The sequence below is a fragment of the Stenella coeruleoalba genome, assembly GCF_951394435.1.
Source record: "Stenella coeruleoalba genome assembly, chromosome: 5".
NCBI lineage: Eukaryota > Metazoa > Chordata > Mammalia > Artiodactyla > Delphinidae > Stenella > Stenella coeruleoalba.
This window is the reverse complement of record NC_137150.1, coordinates 25,555,555-25,573,527: the sequence shown is the minus strand read 5'-3', so window position 1 is coordinate 25,573,527 and position 17,973 is coordinate 25,555,555. Positions and strand designations below refer to the sequence as shown.

Here is a 17,973-nt window from a genome sequence, read left to right as displayed (position 1 = left end):
CCTGGGCCGAGGTGTCGAAGGGCCACGCCTGGAACTTCACGGCTCGGGGTCTCCACACACAGCTCCTTCACCTTCAGATTCCCCTTTTAGGCTCGTCCCCTTGGAATAGTCTGGACCACATGATGTGAAGTGGTGTGATTTTCCTGCTGATGTCATTTCACGGGATGTTTTGGGTCAAGGTGACCCTCCCCTTTTTAACTGGGTACTGTAGGTCACAGACTCCTCAGAACTAAGAAAGCCATGGCTGGAGGATCTCTGTAGGCTGTAGAGGGTGTCGTCGGCTATGGGAGAGCCACAGCCCACTCTGAGGGCCACGACCCGGGTTCCCAAGGGCCTCTGGGAACATGTCTCGTGACTCACAGCTCAGAGCATCCCCTTCTGTAACCTGCTCTGGATCACGCTGCTAGACACAAGGAAGACAACCTCTCCAGCTTCCCACAGCTCGTCTTCCTGACCTGTCATTCCTAGGAGTTTACTCACCTTGCACCTGCTGGGAAATACGTAGAATCAGACACAGTTGAAAACACTGCTGTCATCAACAAATAACACACCACCTTTCCTTTGGAAATTGGTAGCTGGGGATTCAGGGAGCAGGTGTAGATGAGAAAGGCCCCGTGATGAACAGTAGACCCTGCAGGTGTCACAGACTGCTTTCCCCTCGGTGGGTGACCTGTGAGGCGCCCTTCCCTGGCCGGCTATACATAGCCAGCAAAGCTTCTTACAAGAGAAACCTCTTTCCTCATCCTCCATCAGTCCCACCCTCAGACCCGAAGCTTCGCTGTAAATCCCGCAGAAGTCACTGCACCTTGGACCGGACAGCAGCCAGCTGGCCCGGGCCTGACGGCGTCCCCGCCACAGCCCTCCATCCTTCCTTTTCTGTGCCGAGGGAGCACGAGTGGTGCTCCGCCATGGTCGACATGGGGGGCCTGGACAACCTGATCGCCAACTCGGCCTACCTGCAGGCGCGGAAGTCCTCGGACGCCGACAGCAAGGAACTGCAGCGCCGACGCCGGACCCTGATGCTGCCCGGGCCGCAGAGCTGCGAGCAGCTCCGCCAGGCCCCGCCCAACGACTTCCACAGCCTGTGCGAGCAGCAGCCCATCGGCCGCCGCCTCTTCCGGGACTTCCTAGCCACGGTGCCCGCGTACCAGGAGGCCGTGGGCTTCCTGGAGGAGGTGCAGAGCTGGGAGCTGGCCGAAGAGGGTCCTGCCAAGGGCAGCACGCTGCAGGGGCTGGTGGCCACTTGTGCGGCCTCCCCGGGGCACCCACACCCCTTCCTCAGCCCAGCTCTGGTCACCAAGTGCCAAGCAGCCACCACGGAGGAAGAGCGAGCATCCCTGGTGGAGCTGGCCAAGGCTGAGGCCATGGCCTTCTTGCAGGACCAGCCCTTCCTAGAGTTCCTGGCCAGCCCCTTCTATGAGAAGTTTCTGCAGTGGAAAGTCTTTGAGATGCAACCCGTGTCAGAAAAGTACTTCGAAGAGTTCCGGGTGCTGGGGAAAGGTGGTTTTGGGGAGGTAAGTGTTTCAGAATAGCCAGGCTGGAAGACGAAATAGACAGCATAATGGAGTTTTATTTCGCCTCTTTTTTTTTTTTTTCTTTTTAATCTCAAGGGAACTTAGAACTAATCTCAGTGCCACATGTGGAGAAAGAATTCCTAACTTGCTCTCACGTCTTCTTTCCGGTCACCGCGTGAAATAGAATGAGAATGGCATAGGAAAAACTAACAAAATGTGGAACTGGCCAAGAATCTTTATCGTGGGGTCTACAACAGGCAGGCACACACTGAAATGCCCCTCTGGTGAATGATAGCAACAAACAATGGGGGATCCCCCTTTCCCCTTAATTGTGGTAATGGAGGTAATTTGAGAAAAACTTCAGAGAGCTAAGAAAACACTCATCTTGAATTAAAGCCTGGAATTCCTTTTGCACCAATGCTGTGCTCATCTTTCTTTTTTTTAAGTTGAAAACAATTCTTTAAGGTAAAAGTCACATTAGCCGTTAACCATTTTAGAGTATATAATTTAATAGCATTTGGTACATTACAATCTTGTATAACTATCATCTCTATCTAGTTCCAAGATATTTTCGTCACCCCTGCGCCCATTAACAATTACTACCCATTTCCCCCACTCTCCCAACCCACCCTGCCCCTGGCGACCACTGGGCTGCTTTCTGTCTCTGGATTTGCCGATTCTGGTGTGTCCTAGCAATGGAGTCACACAGTATTTGAGCTTTTGTGGCTGGCTTCTTTCACTGCGCGTAAGGTTCAGAGGTTCATTCACATTGTAGCATGTATCAGTACTTCATTCCTTTTTAGGGCTGAATAACATTCCGTTGTACAGGAATACTACATTCAATTCATGTATCCATTCATCTATTGCTGGACAGTTGGGTTGTTTCCACCTTTTGGCTGGCGTGAATAGTGCTGCTGTGAACATTTATGTACAAGAATTTGTTTGAATACCTGCTTTCATTTCTCTTTCATATATGTCTAGGAGTGGAATTGCTAGGTCTTAGGGCAATTCCATGTTTAACGTTTTGAGAAATCACCAAACTCTTCCAAGTTTTAAGTTCCCACCAGCAACACGTGAGGGTTTCAATTTCTCCACATCCTTGCCAGCACTTGTTACTTTTCGTTTTTTTTTTTTTTTTTAATTATGGCTCACATAGTGGGGGTGAAGTGATACCTCACTGTGGTCCCAGCTCTATCTCAAAGAATCCTTCTCACTCACAGCTTCTCTTTTCTCAGAAGCCTGCCATCTTTCCACCTTGGTGGTTTTCTGCTCCTCCACCCTCTGTATCCCCCTTCCCCTTCCTGTCTCCAGTACTGTCTACTTCTTCCTCTCCCTTTCTTTCTCTCCTTAAGGTATGTGCTGTCCAGGTGAAAAACACCGGCAAGATGTATGCCTGTAAGAAACTGGACAAGAAGCGGCTGAAGAAGAAAAATGGTGAGAAAATGGCTCTCTTGGAAAAGGAAATCTTGGAGAGGGTCAGCAGCCCTTTCATTGTCTCTCTGGCCTATGCCTTTGAGAGCAAGTCCCATCTCTGCCTGGTTATGAGCCTGATGAATGGGGGAGACCTCAAGTTCCACATTTACAGCGTGGGCGAGCGGGGCCTGGACATGAGCAGGGTGGTCTTCTACTCGGCCCAGATGACCTGCGGCGTGTTGCACCTCCACTCCCTCAGCATCGTCTACCGGGACCTGAAGCCCGAGAATGTGCTTCTGGACGACCTTGGCAACTGCAGACTGTCCGACCTGGGGCTGGCTGTGGAGATCCGGGATGGCAAGCCCATCACCCAGAGGGTGAGTGGCTCTTCGTGGGCCCAAAGGTGGGGCATAGAGTCAGAGAGGAGGGGAGAGGGCCGTTCTATTCCCAGGACAAGCAGAACCTTGGACTTAATGCTTTTAATTTCCTTCTTCTTAAAGCCCTTATGCTGTCATCTTGCCTTAAGTGGAGTGGTATAAGAGGATTAGCTCTTTGGGGGCTATTTTACTTTCCTCTCACTGGAAGCAGAGGGGAGCCTTCTTTGTGAGTTGGAGATGATCTGTGCCTTCACCGTGAGATGGTAAGAGCCGAAGCCCTAGCCAGGATCTAGGTATGTCCCACCAATAACCACCTCCCTGGCGCCATGTTCCTGAGCCAATAGAGCCTTGGTTTCCTTTTCCGGAAATTTTTAGGGGCTGGACCCTAAAATTTCAGGATTCTAGGAGGTAAAATTTAATAGGATAAGAAATAGAAGGAACCCCAGCATTTAGCACATTAAAGTAAATATCTCCTTTTCTGTTGAGTGCGCACTGGGGGAATGCTTTACATTGGACAAAGGTGAAATTTTAAATGAAAATACATATACAAGACAACAAAGGCAATTGATGTTTATTTTGATCAATTTGGTTCAAGGTGATGGCAGAGAATTCTTTGATTAAAAAAGGAATTATAATTAAGCAATTATGTTAAGTGAACAATACAAAAATCTCTCCGATTCTGACAGTTCTTTACCACTGAGTTTCTGTGCACAAAGGTGGGAGAATTCCCAGGAAGATAAGGTCCGTCAGGTTCCTAAATACCCACTTAAAACTTTGTTTTTGCAGTTTCCAGCTTACAGGTCAGAGAGGACAGTCAGGCAAGGAAGTGAGATGTGATTTCATGGCAAGTTTGGGAAACCACAGGTGAATTTATGTGGCTATAATGTAAGGAATGTTGACAAGATGTGTAGGGCTCAGATCATGCAAAGGCATTGGAATTCTTTCTTGTGAGGGACCAGAAGCCATTGAAGGGTCTTAAGAAAGGGAATGGTGTGATTAGATTTGCATTTTTTTTAATTTTTTTTTTTTAGCGGTACGCGGGCCTCTCACTGTTGTGGCCTCTCCCGTTGCAGAGCACAGGCTCTGGACCTGCAGGCTCAGCGGCCATGGCTCATGGGCCCAGCCGCTCCGCGGCATGTGGGATCCTCCCGGATCGGGGCACGAACCCGTGTCCCCTGCGTCGGCAGGCAGACTCTCAACCACTGCGCCACCAGGGAAGCCCTAGATTTGCATATTTTTAAACACCAATTTGGATTGTAGATGAGAGGCAGAGGAGCTAGTTAGGCGGCATATGCGGTGGCTCAGGAAGAGATGATGAGGCCTGTATAAGACAGTAGGATTGAAGAAGTGGGAATAAAGTGGAGCTGTTGGAAAGAGACGGGATGGGACTTCAGGACCAGCTGGGTATGAGGGTAAGTGATGCGGAAGGTCTCTAGCTCCAGTGACTAGAAGGAGGAACAGAGTTATGGGAAAGCTGGTTTAATTGGGAGTGTAGTGTGTATGAGGCTCCTATGTGACAGGCAGGTAGACATTTAGATAAAGGTCTGGTGCTCTGATGAGAGGTCAGAGCTAGACATGGGGATTTGGAGTCATCATGACTTGGGAAGCAGCAGACACCACTGGGTTGTTTGGGAAACAGTGGAGGAAGAGGACCAGGGATGGTAGCTAAGGAACATCAACATGTAGGGGGTGTTGAAGCAAAGGGGCCTTGAAGAGGTTAAAGAAGTAGGACGAGAGTGACAGAGTCATGGGAGCTGTATCAGTTAAGGGTTGATTTCAGCAGCATATCATAGAAAACCCAAATAACAGTGGATTAAACAAGAGACGGGGGTATTTTTCTTATGTAACAAGTAGTGTGGCGCTAAGCGTGGTTGGTATTAGTTCCGCAGCTCCAGGATAACGGGATCGACATCTCTGTCATTTTGGCCTTTTTGACGTGTGCAAGATGGCTGCCCTAGCCCCAGCCATCAGGCCCATGTTCCAGGCAGGAGAAAGGAGGAAAGGTCTGGAGTAAATAGGCATGCACGCACCAACCGAATATGTCTCCAAATATGAACTTCCTTGGAAGGCCCATCTGACAGCTTCCATTTAAATCTCATTGGCTAGAACTATTATCTGGCCACCCCGCCTGTAGGGGAAGCTGATAAATGACTTTTTTTTTTTTGGAATGAGAAACGCAGGATATGGAGCAGGTAACCGGCAGCCTCCTCCACAGGAGCCAAAGGAGAAGAGGATTTAAGGGAGGAGAGTGATCAGCACTGTCGAGTGCTGCCAAGAGGTCAGCAGGGGATTTGACAGTCAGGAAACCACAGTGTCCTCAGGGAGAGTGATGTTCAAGGTCAGAACTCAGACTGTGGAGGTTGCATTGACCTGGGAGTAGAAAGTGAGACAAAGGAAGGAGGGAGACTGGTCACTACAGGAGGACACAGGGAGGAGGATGGAGTTTTAAGGAGGGGAGATTTAGATGCTGAGACAAGAATCAGGAGAGAAAGTGCTGGTTCTGTAGGAAGGAGAGGCTGAATGAGGGTGGAGAAACCGAGGAAGAGGTGGGGATGGGATGGAGGACTTCCATATCACTGTCTCCTAAGTTGGGGTGGAAGAAGCGGGAAGATGGCGGGGAAGCAGAGTGTTCGCCTCCGTGGGACTTTGCTATGAAAACAGAAACGTCGTGGGACTTCCCTGGTGGCGCAGTGGTTAAGAATCTGCCTGCCAGTGCAGGGGACACGGGTTCGAGCCTTGGTCCGGGAAGATCCCACACGCTGCGGAGCAACTAAACCCGTGTGCCACAACTACTGAGCCTGAGCTCTAGAACCCACGAGCCACAACTACTGAGCCCGCGAGCCACAACTACTGAAGCCCACGCGCCTAGAGCCTGTGCTCCGTAACAAGAGAAGCCACCGCAATGAGAAGCCCGCGCACCACAACGAGTAGCCCATGCTCGCTGCAACTAGAGAAAGCCGCACACAGCAACGAAGACCCAACGCAACCAAAAATAAACAAATAAAAATAAAATTAAAAAAAAAAAAAACGGAAACATCGTGAATCCATGTCTGTCTATGCATGGAAAAACCAAAGTGTATTTCTTCACTTATTGTCATAAGTGACAATGAATTCGCATTGTCACTTATGCAGAGGGGACGTGTTCCTTCTGAGTGTCTCATAGGCATGTATCATGCTAATCGGTGGTACATCTCCACCTTGCTGAAGGTTGAGGAGACACGTAGCGCTGTCTTTTGTAAATCCTTTCTCAGTCTTCCTCCAGCTCTATTCATGGGCCAAAAGAATATTTAAGGACAGTTCCTTCAGTGGCTCCTGAGTCCAGCTGCCTCTTTTGGAAACTGGAGGAAGCTTTCCGTGCCTCCTCAGTATTGTCCGCTATAACGAACGCAGTTGGTGGAGAAGTTTACTCACTGAAGACCTCTCGCCCTTTTGCCTTTCCTGAGTCCCTCTTTGTCCCATGAGACCAAATTTCTGGGTTTAGACCACTTGCCCCAGTCCTCAGACCTGCCTCCAAATCCCAGGGGACCCTCAGGAAGGGTGCAGGGTGGGGAGGGGAAGAGTCAGAGAGAAAGTTTAGAAGCCATAAAAAGAAAGACAGGGCTTCCCAGGTGGCGCAGTGGTTGAGAGTCTGCCTGCTGATGCAGGGGACACGGGTTCGTGCCCCGGTCCGAGAAGATCCCACATGCCGCGGAGCGGCTGGGCCCGTGAGCCATGGCCGCTGAGCCTGCGCGTCCGGAGCCTGTGCTCCGCAGCGGGAGAGGCCACAGCAGAAAGAGGCCCGTGTACCGCAAAAAAAAAAAAAAAAAGAAAAAAGGAAAGCATCCCTCTTTCACTGTTTATCCCTCCACATAGCTAAGTAGAGCCCCTCGGTTTCCTATTTACTGTAGCTCCCACACATGTAACTGGGCCCCCAGGTGGATTTTAAGGTCATTATACTCACAACATTTCACAGAAGAAATGAAAAGGAACATATTTACAGGGCTTCTGTAACCACTAACATTGTTTTGATGTCAAGATACTGTATAAAGAAGTACTGTGAACATTATGAAGAAGGTGTGAAGGAAAAATCACCCTGATTATGAAGGTTGATACCTGCCTGAACTCTGTGCAATCCTTCCAGAAAAGTTAAGGCATCGTGGCTTTGGAGACATGGCTAGCTGCCTCTCATTCAGCTACTCATTCAGTCTTTTGTAAGCTAGCATTGCTTTCTGCTACATATGAAAGAATGCCAGATTCTCAACAATTTCAGTGCCAAGGTCTCTGTGAAAATCTCCTGGCCTTTTCCTCCTGTCACAAGATGGCTTTTGCAGCTCCAAACATCAAGTCCACATTCCAGGATGGAAGAAAGGAGGAGAAAGGAGAATGTTAACAGACTCTGCTTACACCCCGTTGGCCAGGACCATGCCACATGTTCACCTCTAGCTGTAAGGGAGCCTGAAAAATAGTTTTTCATTGTCCAGCCTCTATTGCAGGGGATGATAAGGGAGATGGGGAGTGAGATCAAGTGCTGGATGAGCTGACAGCATCTGTCACCAGCCCCCAGGAAAAGAATATTGAAAAAGATGAGGAAATCTGGTTCAGTTTTTAACTCACACAGGCATTAAAATTCGCAAATAATTGTTACAATGGTGTGGTAGGTAGAATTCTAAGATGACCTCCAATGACCCTTGCCCCTGTATAATTTTTTTCCCATTGACTTGTGGGCGAGACCTGTGAACATGGTGAGCTATCACTCCCGTGACTGTATTACATTATAAGGCAAAATGGATTTTGAAGATGCATTTATGGTTACTAATCAGTTGATTCTGAGTTACTCAAAAGAGAAATTAACCAAGCGGGGCTGACCTAATCACGTGAGTCCTTTAAATCTGGGTATAGAGGTCAGAGACAGCAGAACTCAGAAACTGAAAGCGTGAGAGGGCTTCAACACACCATTGCTGGCTTTGAAGGTGGAGTGAACCACATGGCAAGGAACGTAGGTGGTCTCCAGAGCCGAGAGCTGCCTCTGAATGACAGCCAGAAACATAGCAGGGACCTCAGTCTTACAACCACAGTGAACTGAATTCGGCCGTAACCACATGAACGTGGAAGAGGGTCCTGAGCTCCAGATGAGAGTGCAGCCCAGCAGAATCTTGACTTTGGCTTTGTGAGATCCTGACCAAAGAACCCCTCCCACGCTGTGCTCAAACCTACAGAACTGTGAGGTAATAAATGGGTGTTGTTTTAAGCTACTAAGTTTGTGGTAATTTGTTACACACCAATAGAAAACTCATTAATAAAGGAAGATAGCCAGTGGAAAGATGAAAAATGACATCAACATTAATGGTGACGATAGCAAGGTACTGGACACTGTTAGAGGGACGTTTTCTTTTCCAGCAGGGATCAGTGCACCTACCGTCTACTACAGACATACCACAGAGATATTGTGGGTTTGATTCCAGACATTTTTTGGTTTCCCAGTGTATATAAAAGTTATGTCTACGAAGTATGCAGTAGAATTATGTCTAAAAAACTATATACATACCTTAATTTAAAAATAATGCTATTGGCAGAATGGTACAACAGACTTGCAGGGTTGCCATAAACCTTCAATTTGTAAAAAATTCAATATCTGCAAAGTGCAGTAAAGCAAAGCACAATAAAACGAGGTATGCCTGTATAATAGAACTTGAAACTCTTAATTGAATTTGAAACTCTGGAACTGATTCTTCCCAGTGGGTAACCCTTCCCTAGGTATGAGCTGAGCCTCCCTGGAGGGACACAGGCCCTGTCAGGCTATTTCAGGACACCAGGTGAAATACTTTGGACATTGCTTTATAGGCAGCAAGGAGCCATGGAAGGTTTATCAACAGGAAATGGCATGACCAGAGTGATTTTTTTTTTTATTGAAGTATATTTGATTTACAACGTTGTGTTAATTTCTGCTGTACAGCAAAGTGACTCAGTTTTATATATATATTCTTTTTCATATTCTTTTCCATTATGGTTTATCATAGGATACTGAGTATAGGTCCCTGTGCTATACAGTAGGACCTTGTTGTTTATCTATCCTATATATAATAGTTTGCCTCTGGTAATTCCAAACTCCCAGTCCTTCCACCCCCTTTCCCCTTGGCAACCACAAGTCTGTTCTGTATGTCTGTGAGTCTGTTTCTGTTTCGTAGATAAGTTCATTTGTGTCGTATTTTAGACTCCACATATAAGTGATATCATATGGTATTTGTCTTTATCTTTCTGACTTCACTTAATATGATAATCTCTAAGACCATCCATATTGCTGCAAATGGCATTATTTCATTCTTTTTTATGGCTGAGTAGTATTCCATTGTATATATGTACCACATCTTCTTTATCCATTCATCTGTCAATGGACATTTAGGTTGTTTCCATGTCTTGGCTATTGTAAATAGTGCTGCTATGAACATGGGGGTGCATGTATCTTTTTGAATTATAGTTTTGTCTGGGTATACAGAATGATTCTTTAAGGAGATGACTGAAACTATGATGAATTCAAGTAGAGGGAGCCTGGGGTTCAGGAGAAAGGGGGGCCGGTAAGGAGCTACTGTAATAACTCCCACGTGAGATAATGAGGGTTGAAGTAGGGCCCAAGGCTCTGAGCAGTCTTACATCCAGAGCTCAGCTGCCTGGCTTCACCTAGCCTCCATCAAGACCCACGTCTGTACTCACTTCTCTTAAATCACGGCTGTCCCCAGTGGAGGGGACGGGGTTGTGGAGAGAACGGAGCCACTTCTAGAAGGTGGTGCCTTTTGCCCCGTGGAGCCCCTGGCTGCTGGTAATTGGGCAGTGACTCAGGAAGGAAAGGCGAGGGTAGTTCTGCTCCAGTCTGAAAAAGACTGAGGCAGACACACGACAAGAGGCGGGGAGGCTTAAGAGCACTGGCCACGGGCTTCCCTGGTGACGCAGTGGTTGAGAGTCCGCCTGCTGAGGCAGGGGACACGGGTTCGTGTCCCGGTCCGGGAAGATCCCACATGCCGTGGAGCGGCTGGGCCCATGAGCCATGGCCGCTGAGCCTGCGCGTCCGGAGCCTGTGCTCCGCAACGGGAGAGGCCCGCGTACCACACAAAAAAAACCTCTTACAACAGTAAGAGGCCTGCGTACCACAAAAAAAAAAAAAAAAGAACACTGGCCTGGGAGGCAGAAACCCTGGCTTATCGCTGACTCACTGTGTCTGGCCTCTCAGGCAGGCCCCAGAACATCCTTAATCTCTAAGATTTCATGAGTCTATGAGAGAGTCTTTGAATTATTTGTAGGAAAAGACTCGCAAACGCCCAAGGTAAACACATGGCATACTTTTTACTGTGATTTACTGGGATATCAGTAAGGGTTCTTACCGGACAAAGGGAAGTTACTTAAGAAAATGAAATTAATGGTTTACATAACTAAGCAGCCCAGAGTGATCCAGGGTCTGAGCAGTATCAGCGGGAAACTCTCCTTCCGTGCCCCAGCTCTGCTCTCCTCGGCGTTGGCCTCACTCCTGCTCTCAGGGGCTCCTGAGTGGGGGCCGCCGACAGCTCCACGCATATCCTACCAACCAAGCAATCCCGTGGAAAGAGAACAGTTCTTTACGAACAGTTCCTTCAAATTCCCAAGGAAGACTCTCAATGGACAGCTCAAGTCACATGCCCAACCATAACCAAGTCCATTAGCCAGGCTAGATCTCTGCTGTGCTCAGGAACCAGGGACACGTTCTGTCCTATATATATATATATATATATATATATATATATATATATATCAGGAACTGAGGGCAGAGGAACGTGTTCTCCAATGGAAAGTAGGGATGGAGGGACTTCCCTGGTGGTCCAGTGGTTAAGGCTCCGCGCTTCCAATGCAGGGGGCGAGGGTTCGATCCCTGGTGGGGGAACTAAGATCCCACATGCTGCGTGGCGTGGCCAAAAGAAAAAGAAAGAAAAGAGGGGTGGAAGAGAACGGTGAAATGGAATTCAGATAAGCAAAAACAGCAAAAAAATACCCCTAATAACTGCTGTTATCTCAATGGTTTGAAAAGTTTGGAAGAGTTCTGACCTCTTAATCAAGGGATGATGGGATCTAGAGCCTTTCTATAAAGACTTACAAGATAGGGAGTATTATGGAGATGGAGAAATTGAGACTCAGAGAGGTTAAGTGACCCCCCTAAAGTCACATCTCTCATACGTGAGATGAACCCAGGTGTGCCAGGTTCAAGAGCACTTACGGTTTTGACTCCACCTTGTCAAGTTCACACACGGAGCAGCATGTGGCCTCTGGTCTGTAATGCTATAAAAGGCCCTCCACTAAGTAAAACTCAGAATGAGTGCATGTGGTGACACAGCATATCTTCCTCAGTCTGGTCTGATATGGACCTCAACCTCAAGCCTAGCTGAACCTCTAATGGAGTTAAGACTTTGGAAAAGGATTGGCCCAACCTTTACAGGGAACGATGTGACTAATATCTCAGTCAGCCTTCCCACACCCAGGCACAATATCATTAAACGTGGTCCCAGCCACTGTCAATATTCACCTTTAATAGATGTGATAAGCGCTCCTGCCTGTTCTCAGCTGACATCCACGTGCACACAATAAAACTAACTCAGCATTTTTAGAACTGCCAGGTGAATATAACAGGAAAATTGGGCAATGGGACTCGTGCTGGGACTTTTCAAATTCAACCATCTATGTGGAGAACAGTGACCTTCAGATATTGTGGAACATGAGTGAGTCCTTAAAACTTGCTATATTGTCAGGAATTGGAATGAAGTTAGTGCAGTGACCCAAAAGCTTGTGATATGTTTGGTTACCATGTCCTGCCTCTAACCAACTCCTCACATTCAGAGGGATAATGTCATAGAGTTTGGGCATAATATTTATTTTGAAGCTTCTGTCATGTCGACTACAATGCTAGTGACACACTGAATAAGTGATTTTGTCTATTTATTTTTAAAATTTTTTTATTTTATTTTTGGCTGCGTTGGGTCTTCATTGCTGCACGTGGGCTTTCTCTAGTTGCGGCGAGCGGGGGCCACTCTTCGTTGCAGTGTGCGGGCTTCTCATTGCAGTGGCTTCTCTTGTTGCAGAGCATGGGCTCTAGGGCACCCGGGCTTCAGTAGTTGTGGCTCGTGGGCTCAGTAGTTGTGGCTCGCGGGCTCTAGAGCACAGGCTCAGTAGTTGTGGCGCATGGGCTTAGTTGCTCTGCAGCATGTGGGATCTTCCCGGGCCAGGGCTCAAACCCATGTCCCCTGCATTGGCAGGCGGATTCTTAACCACTGTGCCACCAGGGAAGCCCTGAATAAGTGATTTTAAAAAGATCTCTGAGTGTGTTTCATCAGAAGTTAATACGTACATACATCACAACCATTATGACCCTGCTCCAAAAAATTTTCTCTTTGAGAATTTACTTCTGAGAACCACACAGGACAGGCATTCTGGCTACTTCACGGTCACATATTGGTCTCTACCAAAATCCTAACCAGCGGGCTTCCCTGGTGGCGCAGTGGTTAAGCATCTGCCTGCTGATGCAGGGGACACGGGTTCGTGCCCCGGTCCGGGAGGATCCCACATGCCACGGAGCGGCTGGGCCCGTGAGCCATGGCCGCTGAGCCTGCGCACCCGGAGCCTGTGCTCTGCAACGGGAGAGGCCACAGCAGTGAGAGACCCGCGTACCGCAAAAAAAAAAAAAAAAAGTATCACTCCATCTGAAGTGAGAGCAGATCAGAAGGGATTCGGGTGGATTGTGGTCATTTGTAATCCAGGTGAGAGATGATGGCAGCTCAGCCAACAGGAGGGGTGGTGGAGCCAGAGCACAGTGTTTGAACTGGGAAGAGATTCCAGAATGACTGGGCCTCAGTGATCGTTTGGACATGGGCTAAGGGAGAGAGGGCTGTCGAGGGTGATTTACTAGGTGAGGTCATGTCACAGGTACAGACTTGGCCCTGAGTACAACAGGATACCAGGCAAACAAATGCCTGCCTTCATGAAGCCGAGGACAGGGAAGAGACTGATAAGTCAAAGGGCCCTGACAATACAGCAGTCAGACTGTCCAAGTTGAGTGCATAGGAAGGGCACCAGCCCGACATTGGGTCATGGGGTCAGGAAGGGCTTCAGGAGGAAATGACAACTGAGTCGAGACTTACAAGGCAAACAGAAGTGAGGCAGGTCACCATCAAAATATCTAGAAACAATAAATGCTGGAGAGGGTGTGGAGAAAAGGGAACCCTCTTGCACTGTTGGTGGGAATGTAAATTGATACAGCCACTGCAGAGAACAGTATGGAGGTTCCTTGAAAAACTAAAAATAGAACTACTGTATGATCCAGCAATCCCACTACTGGGCACATACCCTGAGAAAACCATAATTCGAAAAGAGACATGTACCACAATGTTCATTGCAGCTCTATTTACAAGAGCCAGGACATGGACGCAACCTAAGTGTCCATCGACAGATGAATGGATAAAGAAGATGTGGCACATATATACAGTGGAATATTACTCAGCCATAAAAAGAAATGAAATTGAGTTATTTGTAGTGAGGTAGATGGACCTAGAGTCTGTCATACAGAGTGAAGCAAGTCAGAAAGAGAAAGACAAATACCGTGTGCTAACACATGTATATGGAATTTAAGGGGGAAAAAATGTCATGAAGAACCTAGGGGTAAGACAGGAATAAAGACACAGACCTACTAGAGCATGGACTTGAGGATTTGCGGTGGGGGAAGGGTAAGCTGTGACAAAGTGAGAGAGTGGCATGGACGTATATACACTACGAAATGTAAAATAGATAGCTAGTGGGAAGCAGCCGCATAGCACAGGGAGATCAGCTCGGTGGTTTGTGACCACCTGGAGGGGTGGGATAGGGAGGGTGGGAGGGAGGGAGATGCAAGAGGGAAGGGATATGGGAACATATGTATATGTATAACCGATTCACTTTGTTATAAAGCAGAAACTAGCACAACACTGTAAAGCAGTTATACTCCAATAAAGATGTTAAAACAAAAAAAGTGAAGCAGGTGAAGAGAAAGGTGAGTGGGCTTGGCACAGGGATCAGCATAGGGTGGTGGTCCTCAATTGAGGGCAATTTTGGCCCCTAGAGCCCTTTGACAATGTCTGGAGACCTTTTTGGTGGTCATGACTGGGGAGTTGCTACTGGCATCTACTGGGTAAAGGCCAGGGATGCTGTGAACGTCTTACAACGCACACCACGGCCCCTCCCCACAAATAATGACCCACCATGTTCGTAGTGCTGCAGTGAAAACCCTGGCCAGAGGCCTGGGGCTCAGCTGAGGACAGTGTGACTCTGCAGCTGTCTAGAGTGTGGAGTCAAGGCTGTGAGGGAGACAACAGGTGCTACCGAGAGCGGAGCCTGTGTCAGGCCCTAGGAGGCTGCAGGAGTCAGACAAGGGCATTCGAACCCAATGCCAAGGGTGCTGGGGAGCCACTGAAGGTTTCCAGGCAGGAAAGTGACAAAATCAGCCTTGGAAGGGCCAACAGGAAGAGGGAGTTGGGATGAGGGTAAGGAGGAGAGGAGTGCAATGTTCGTAGCAGCAGTATTTACAATAGCCAGGACGTGGAAACACCCATCAACAGACAGCTGGCTTAAGAAGACGGGGGTATAATATATATGTAAAATGGAATATTACTCCTTCATAAAAAGGAATGGAATCCTGCCGTATGCAGCAACATGGATGAGCCTAGAGAATATTATGCTTAGTGAACTAAGTCAAAGACAAAGACTGTATAATACCACTTATATGGAGAATGTAAAAGATAGTACAAGGGAATGTATACGCAAAACAGAAACAGACTCACAGATACAGGAAACAGAGGGGAGAGGGAAGAGAATCTGGCACTGCACGTGGCTCGGTGCGCGGAGCATGGGTTGGCCCTCCGTCTTCCGTGGGAAGTGCCAGGCTGGCACATTGTCTGTTGAGCTGTGGCAGTGAGGAGAGAAAGAGGGTCGTGAGGCTCGCGGGGTGTGGCAGGAGAGGGCTGTCATGCACGATGATGCGATCCAGGGAACAAACGGTTGCCGCCTCACCTGATTTGAGGTAAACACGTTGGAAGCTCAGAGCATCCTTTCAGATCAAGTGCAGCTGACGAAATACGGTCCACGGGATCAAAAAGATGGAAGGAGAGTGAGTCTGCCAATCTGGTTCTGCCACTTACTGTGGCTGCTGTGTACGGACGCACAGGCTGACCACAAACCCAGGCGGAGAACCTCCTTCTAACTGGCCCAGACGTGCCACTTAGGCTTTCCATAGCCCTGCGTGTGACCCCAGACCAGTCATGCCTCTTCTCTGAGCCTGATTGATACTGCTCCCCTCTTAGGCTTGATGAGAAGATCAAAGTAGATGAATGCCTAGCAGAGGTCAGCCACGTGGTAGGCACTCACAAAATGACTGCTGTGATTATTTTACAAGAAGCCCAGCGCTAGACCCTCTGCCACGATCCCCACTGTTGCATTGTTTCTGCCTCACCTGAAAGGCACTGTAGCTGCTCAGAGGACCTTTGCTGCCATGCTCTGTTCTCTGAGGGACACTAGGAGCCAGCAGGACCCGGAGGCTGCAGCCGGGTGGGCAGTGGATGAAGGCGCAGCTCGCCTGGAAGCTGAGTCGAGCAGCCACGTGCCATTGTCTCACTTCCTCACAGCCACGTGGAGCTTCGTCTGTGATTTTATTCTGAGTGTCTTAGAGTCACCATGGAAAATAGGCATCAGCCTGCTACTGGACAGATTCGCAGAATGTGAAACCGCCAAAGAACACACTCCAGTGGAAGAATCCCAGCTATCGATCTCTGATGATGTACCAGGCCCGTCTTTCAATCTGATGGAGTCTTAGAGGCTTCTGGGTTTTTCTTTTTGCGTAGCTGCCCTGCCTGAGACAACCAGAACCTGGCTTGGTGACCAGCGTGGCTAACACCTATTGAGGGCGTGCTATGTGCCAGGCTTTGGAAAGGCAAGCCGTGTGTATTATGGTTTTAATCTTCATCACGGTCCTATGAGGTAAGAGCTGTGAAGCTCAGAGAGGTTGAGTAACTGGCCTGGGGGTGACCAGCTAGTAATTGGGAGAGCTGAGATCTGCACCACAGCAGACTGATACCAGACCGTATAGCTGCAGAATTCGTTCTTGCAGGGATCCCTCTTTTGGATCCCCTCTTCCCAGGGGTGTCAGGGACAGCAGGAAAGCCCCTCTGGTGAGGCTCCCTCTCCTGCCCAGGAAGCGGCTGGCAGAAAGCGACGGGGCGGGAGGGCAAGGAGCAAAAGTTAGGTCCGCGCTCTGGAGGCTGCAGCCCGGGGCTGAGCACACAGGGCGGAGCCTTGGAGCAAAGTCCCCTGGGGTCCCGGGCCGCATTCCTCTGAGGTCTGCAAAGGCCACCGCTTAAAGGCGCAGAGGAGCAGCTGGGAACGAGAACAAAGCGGCCGGGCCCCCCTCGGAGGAAGGAAGGAGCGAGCCCCAGGAAACAGCCGATAGCGCTAAGCTCAGCTTGTTTTTTTCCTCTGCTCAACAGTTCTCCTGCCACGGCAAACAAAAGATGTACATTCTGATTCCCTCTTCTGTTTGGATTGTGTTGTCGAGTGGATCTGGTTTGTGATGAACTGGGGGGAAGAGGCATCCGCGGGCGGTTTCTTGCTCCGCCGGCCAGTTTGCTGGGCCATCGGGAAACGCAGAAACAGCTTCCTTGACGGCGTCTTTCTCCCCGCGTGGTTCAGTAAATCCAGCCTGGCCTGGCCACACCAAGGGCACCAGGATACAGGCATTTCCTTTAATGATGGAATTTAAGGTTGCCAACTTTTCAGGTTCACTGGGACGTGGAAGTGACCTTGACCTTGAAGGACCTGCACATACACACGCAAGCACGCGCGGGGACACGCACACTTCTTAATGGACGTTTAAAACTAGTCGGATGAGAACTATGCCCTCTAAGCCCCCCACTGAAAGGCCACACCCTGTTCTCATCACTGCGGATGAGGTCACAGTTCACTCCTGCCCAGAGCCACCCCGGGCTACTCAATATGCAGACCCCCCCCACCCCGGCCTGGGCCCTGCCACTTAGCTCCCATGGGCCCAGGGGTGAGAGTGACAACAGCTGCAGGGTCAGTGGAAGCCAGCATCCAACAGCAAGAGCAAGGAAGGGGGTGTCCGCACAGGTCCCCACGAGCTGGCTCTGATCCACCTTCCTCAAAGTCTGGACACCTGTAGGTGACAGGTGGCCCTGATGGGACTAAGCAACCCACATGCGATGACAGTGGTAGATGGACTTCTTGCTGCCCACCGGGGGGAGGGGTTTGGACCCCATCTGGCCTCCTGATGCTTGATGCCCTGAATGCTGGGCATACTTTGTGTTGCCTGACCAGGTGCTGACGGAGTGGACCCACCAAAGGGCGCTCTAGAACCAAAGCAAAACAAAATGAAGCAAAAAAAAAAAAAGTCAAACTCTACACAAAACCCACCACGGAGTTCTGTTGCTGCTGACGCTTGAGTGATCCCTACAGCCCTGGCAATGGCAGTTCCTGGTCTCACGATCTGAAAGGGGTTGTTTTGACGCCACAGAGACTGACGCGCGGGGGGCCCTTTGTAACTGCAGGAGTTAAACTGAGCCACGAGAGGTCAGCGTGGTTAGACCTTGCCCCATGCTGCTTGGCCCGTTCTCTCCTCCCACCCCACTCTGAGGAGGCAG

At 49.1% G+C, this 17,973-nt stretch overlaps 1 protein-coding gene across 1 annotated transcript in view; it reads left to right on the top strand.

Moving 5' to 3' along the window:
* Positions 1–748: 748 nt before the first annotated feature.
* Positions 749–17,973, top strand: part of GRK7 (G protein-coupled receptor kinase 7) — a 35,187-nt gene continuing 17,962 nt past the window's right edge. The window contains exons 1-2 of the mRNA XM_079922932.1: positions 749–1,514; positions 2,867–3,304. Of these exons, the coding sequence (XP_079779058.1) occupies positions 909–1,514; positions 2,867–3,304 (1,044 nt within the window). The 5' untranslated portion in view covers positions 749–908. The remainder of the gene's footprint in view (positions 1,515–2,866; positions 3,305–17,973) is intronic.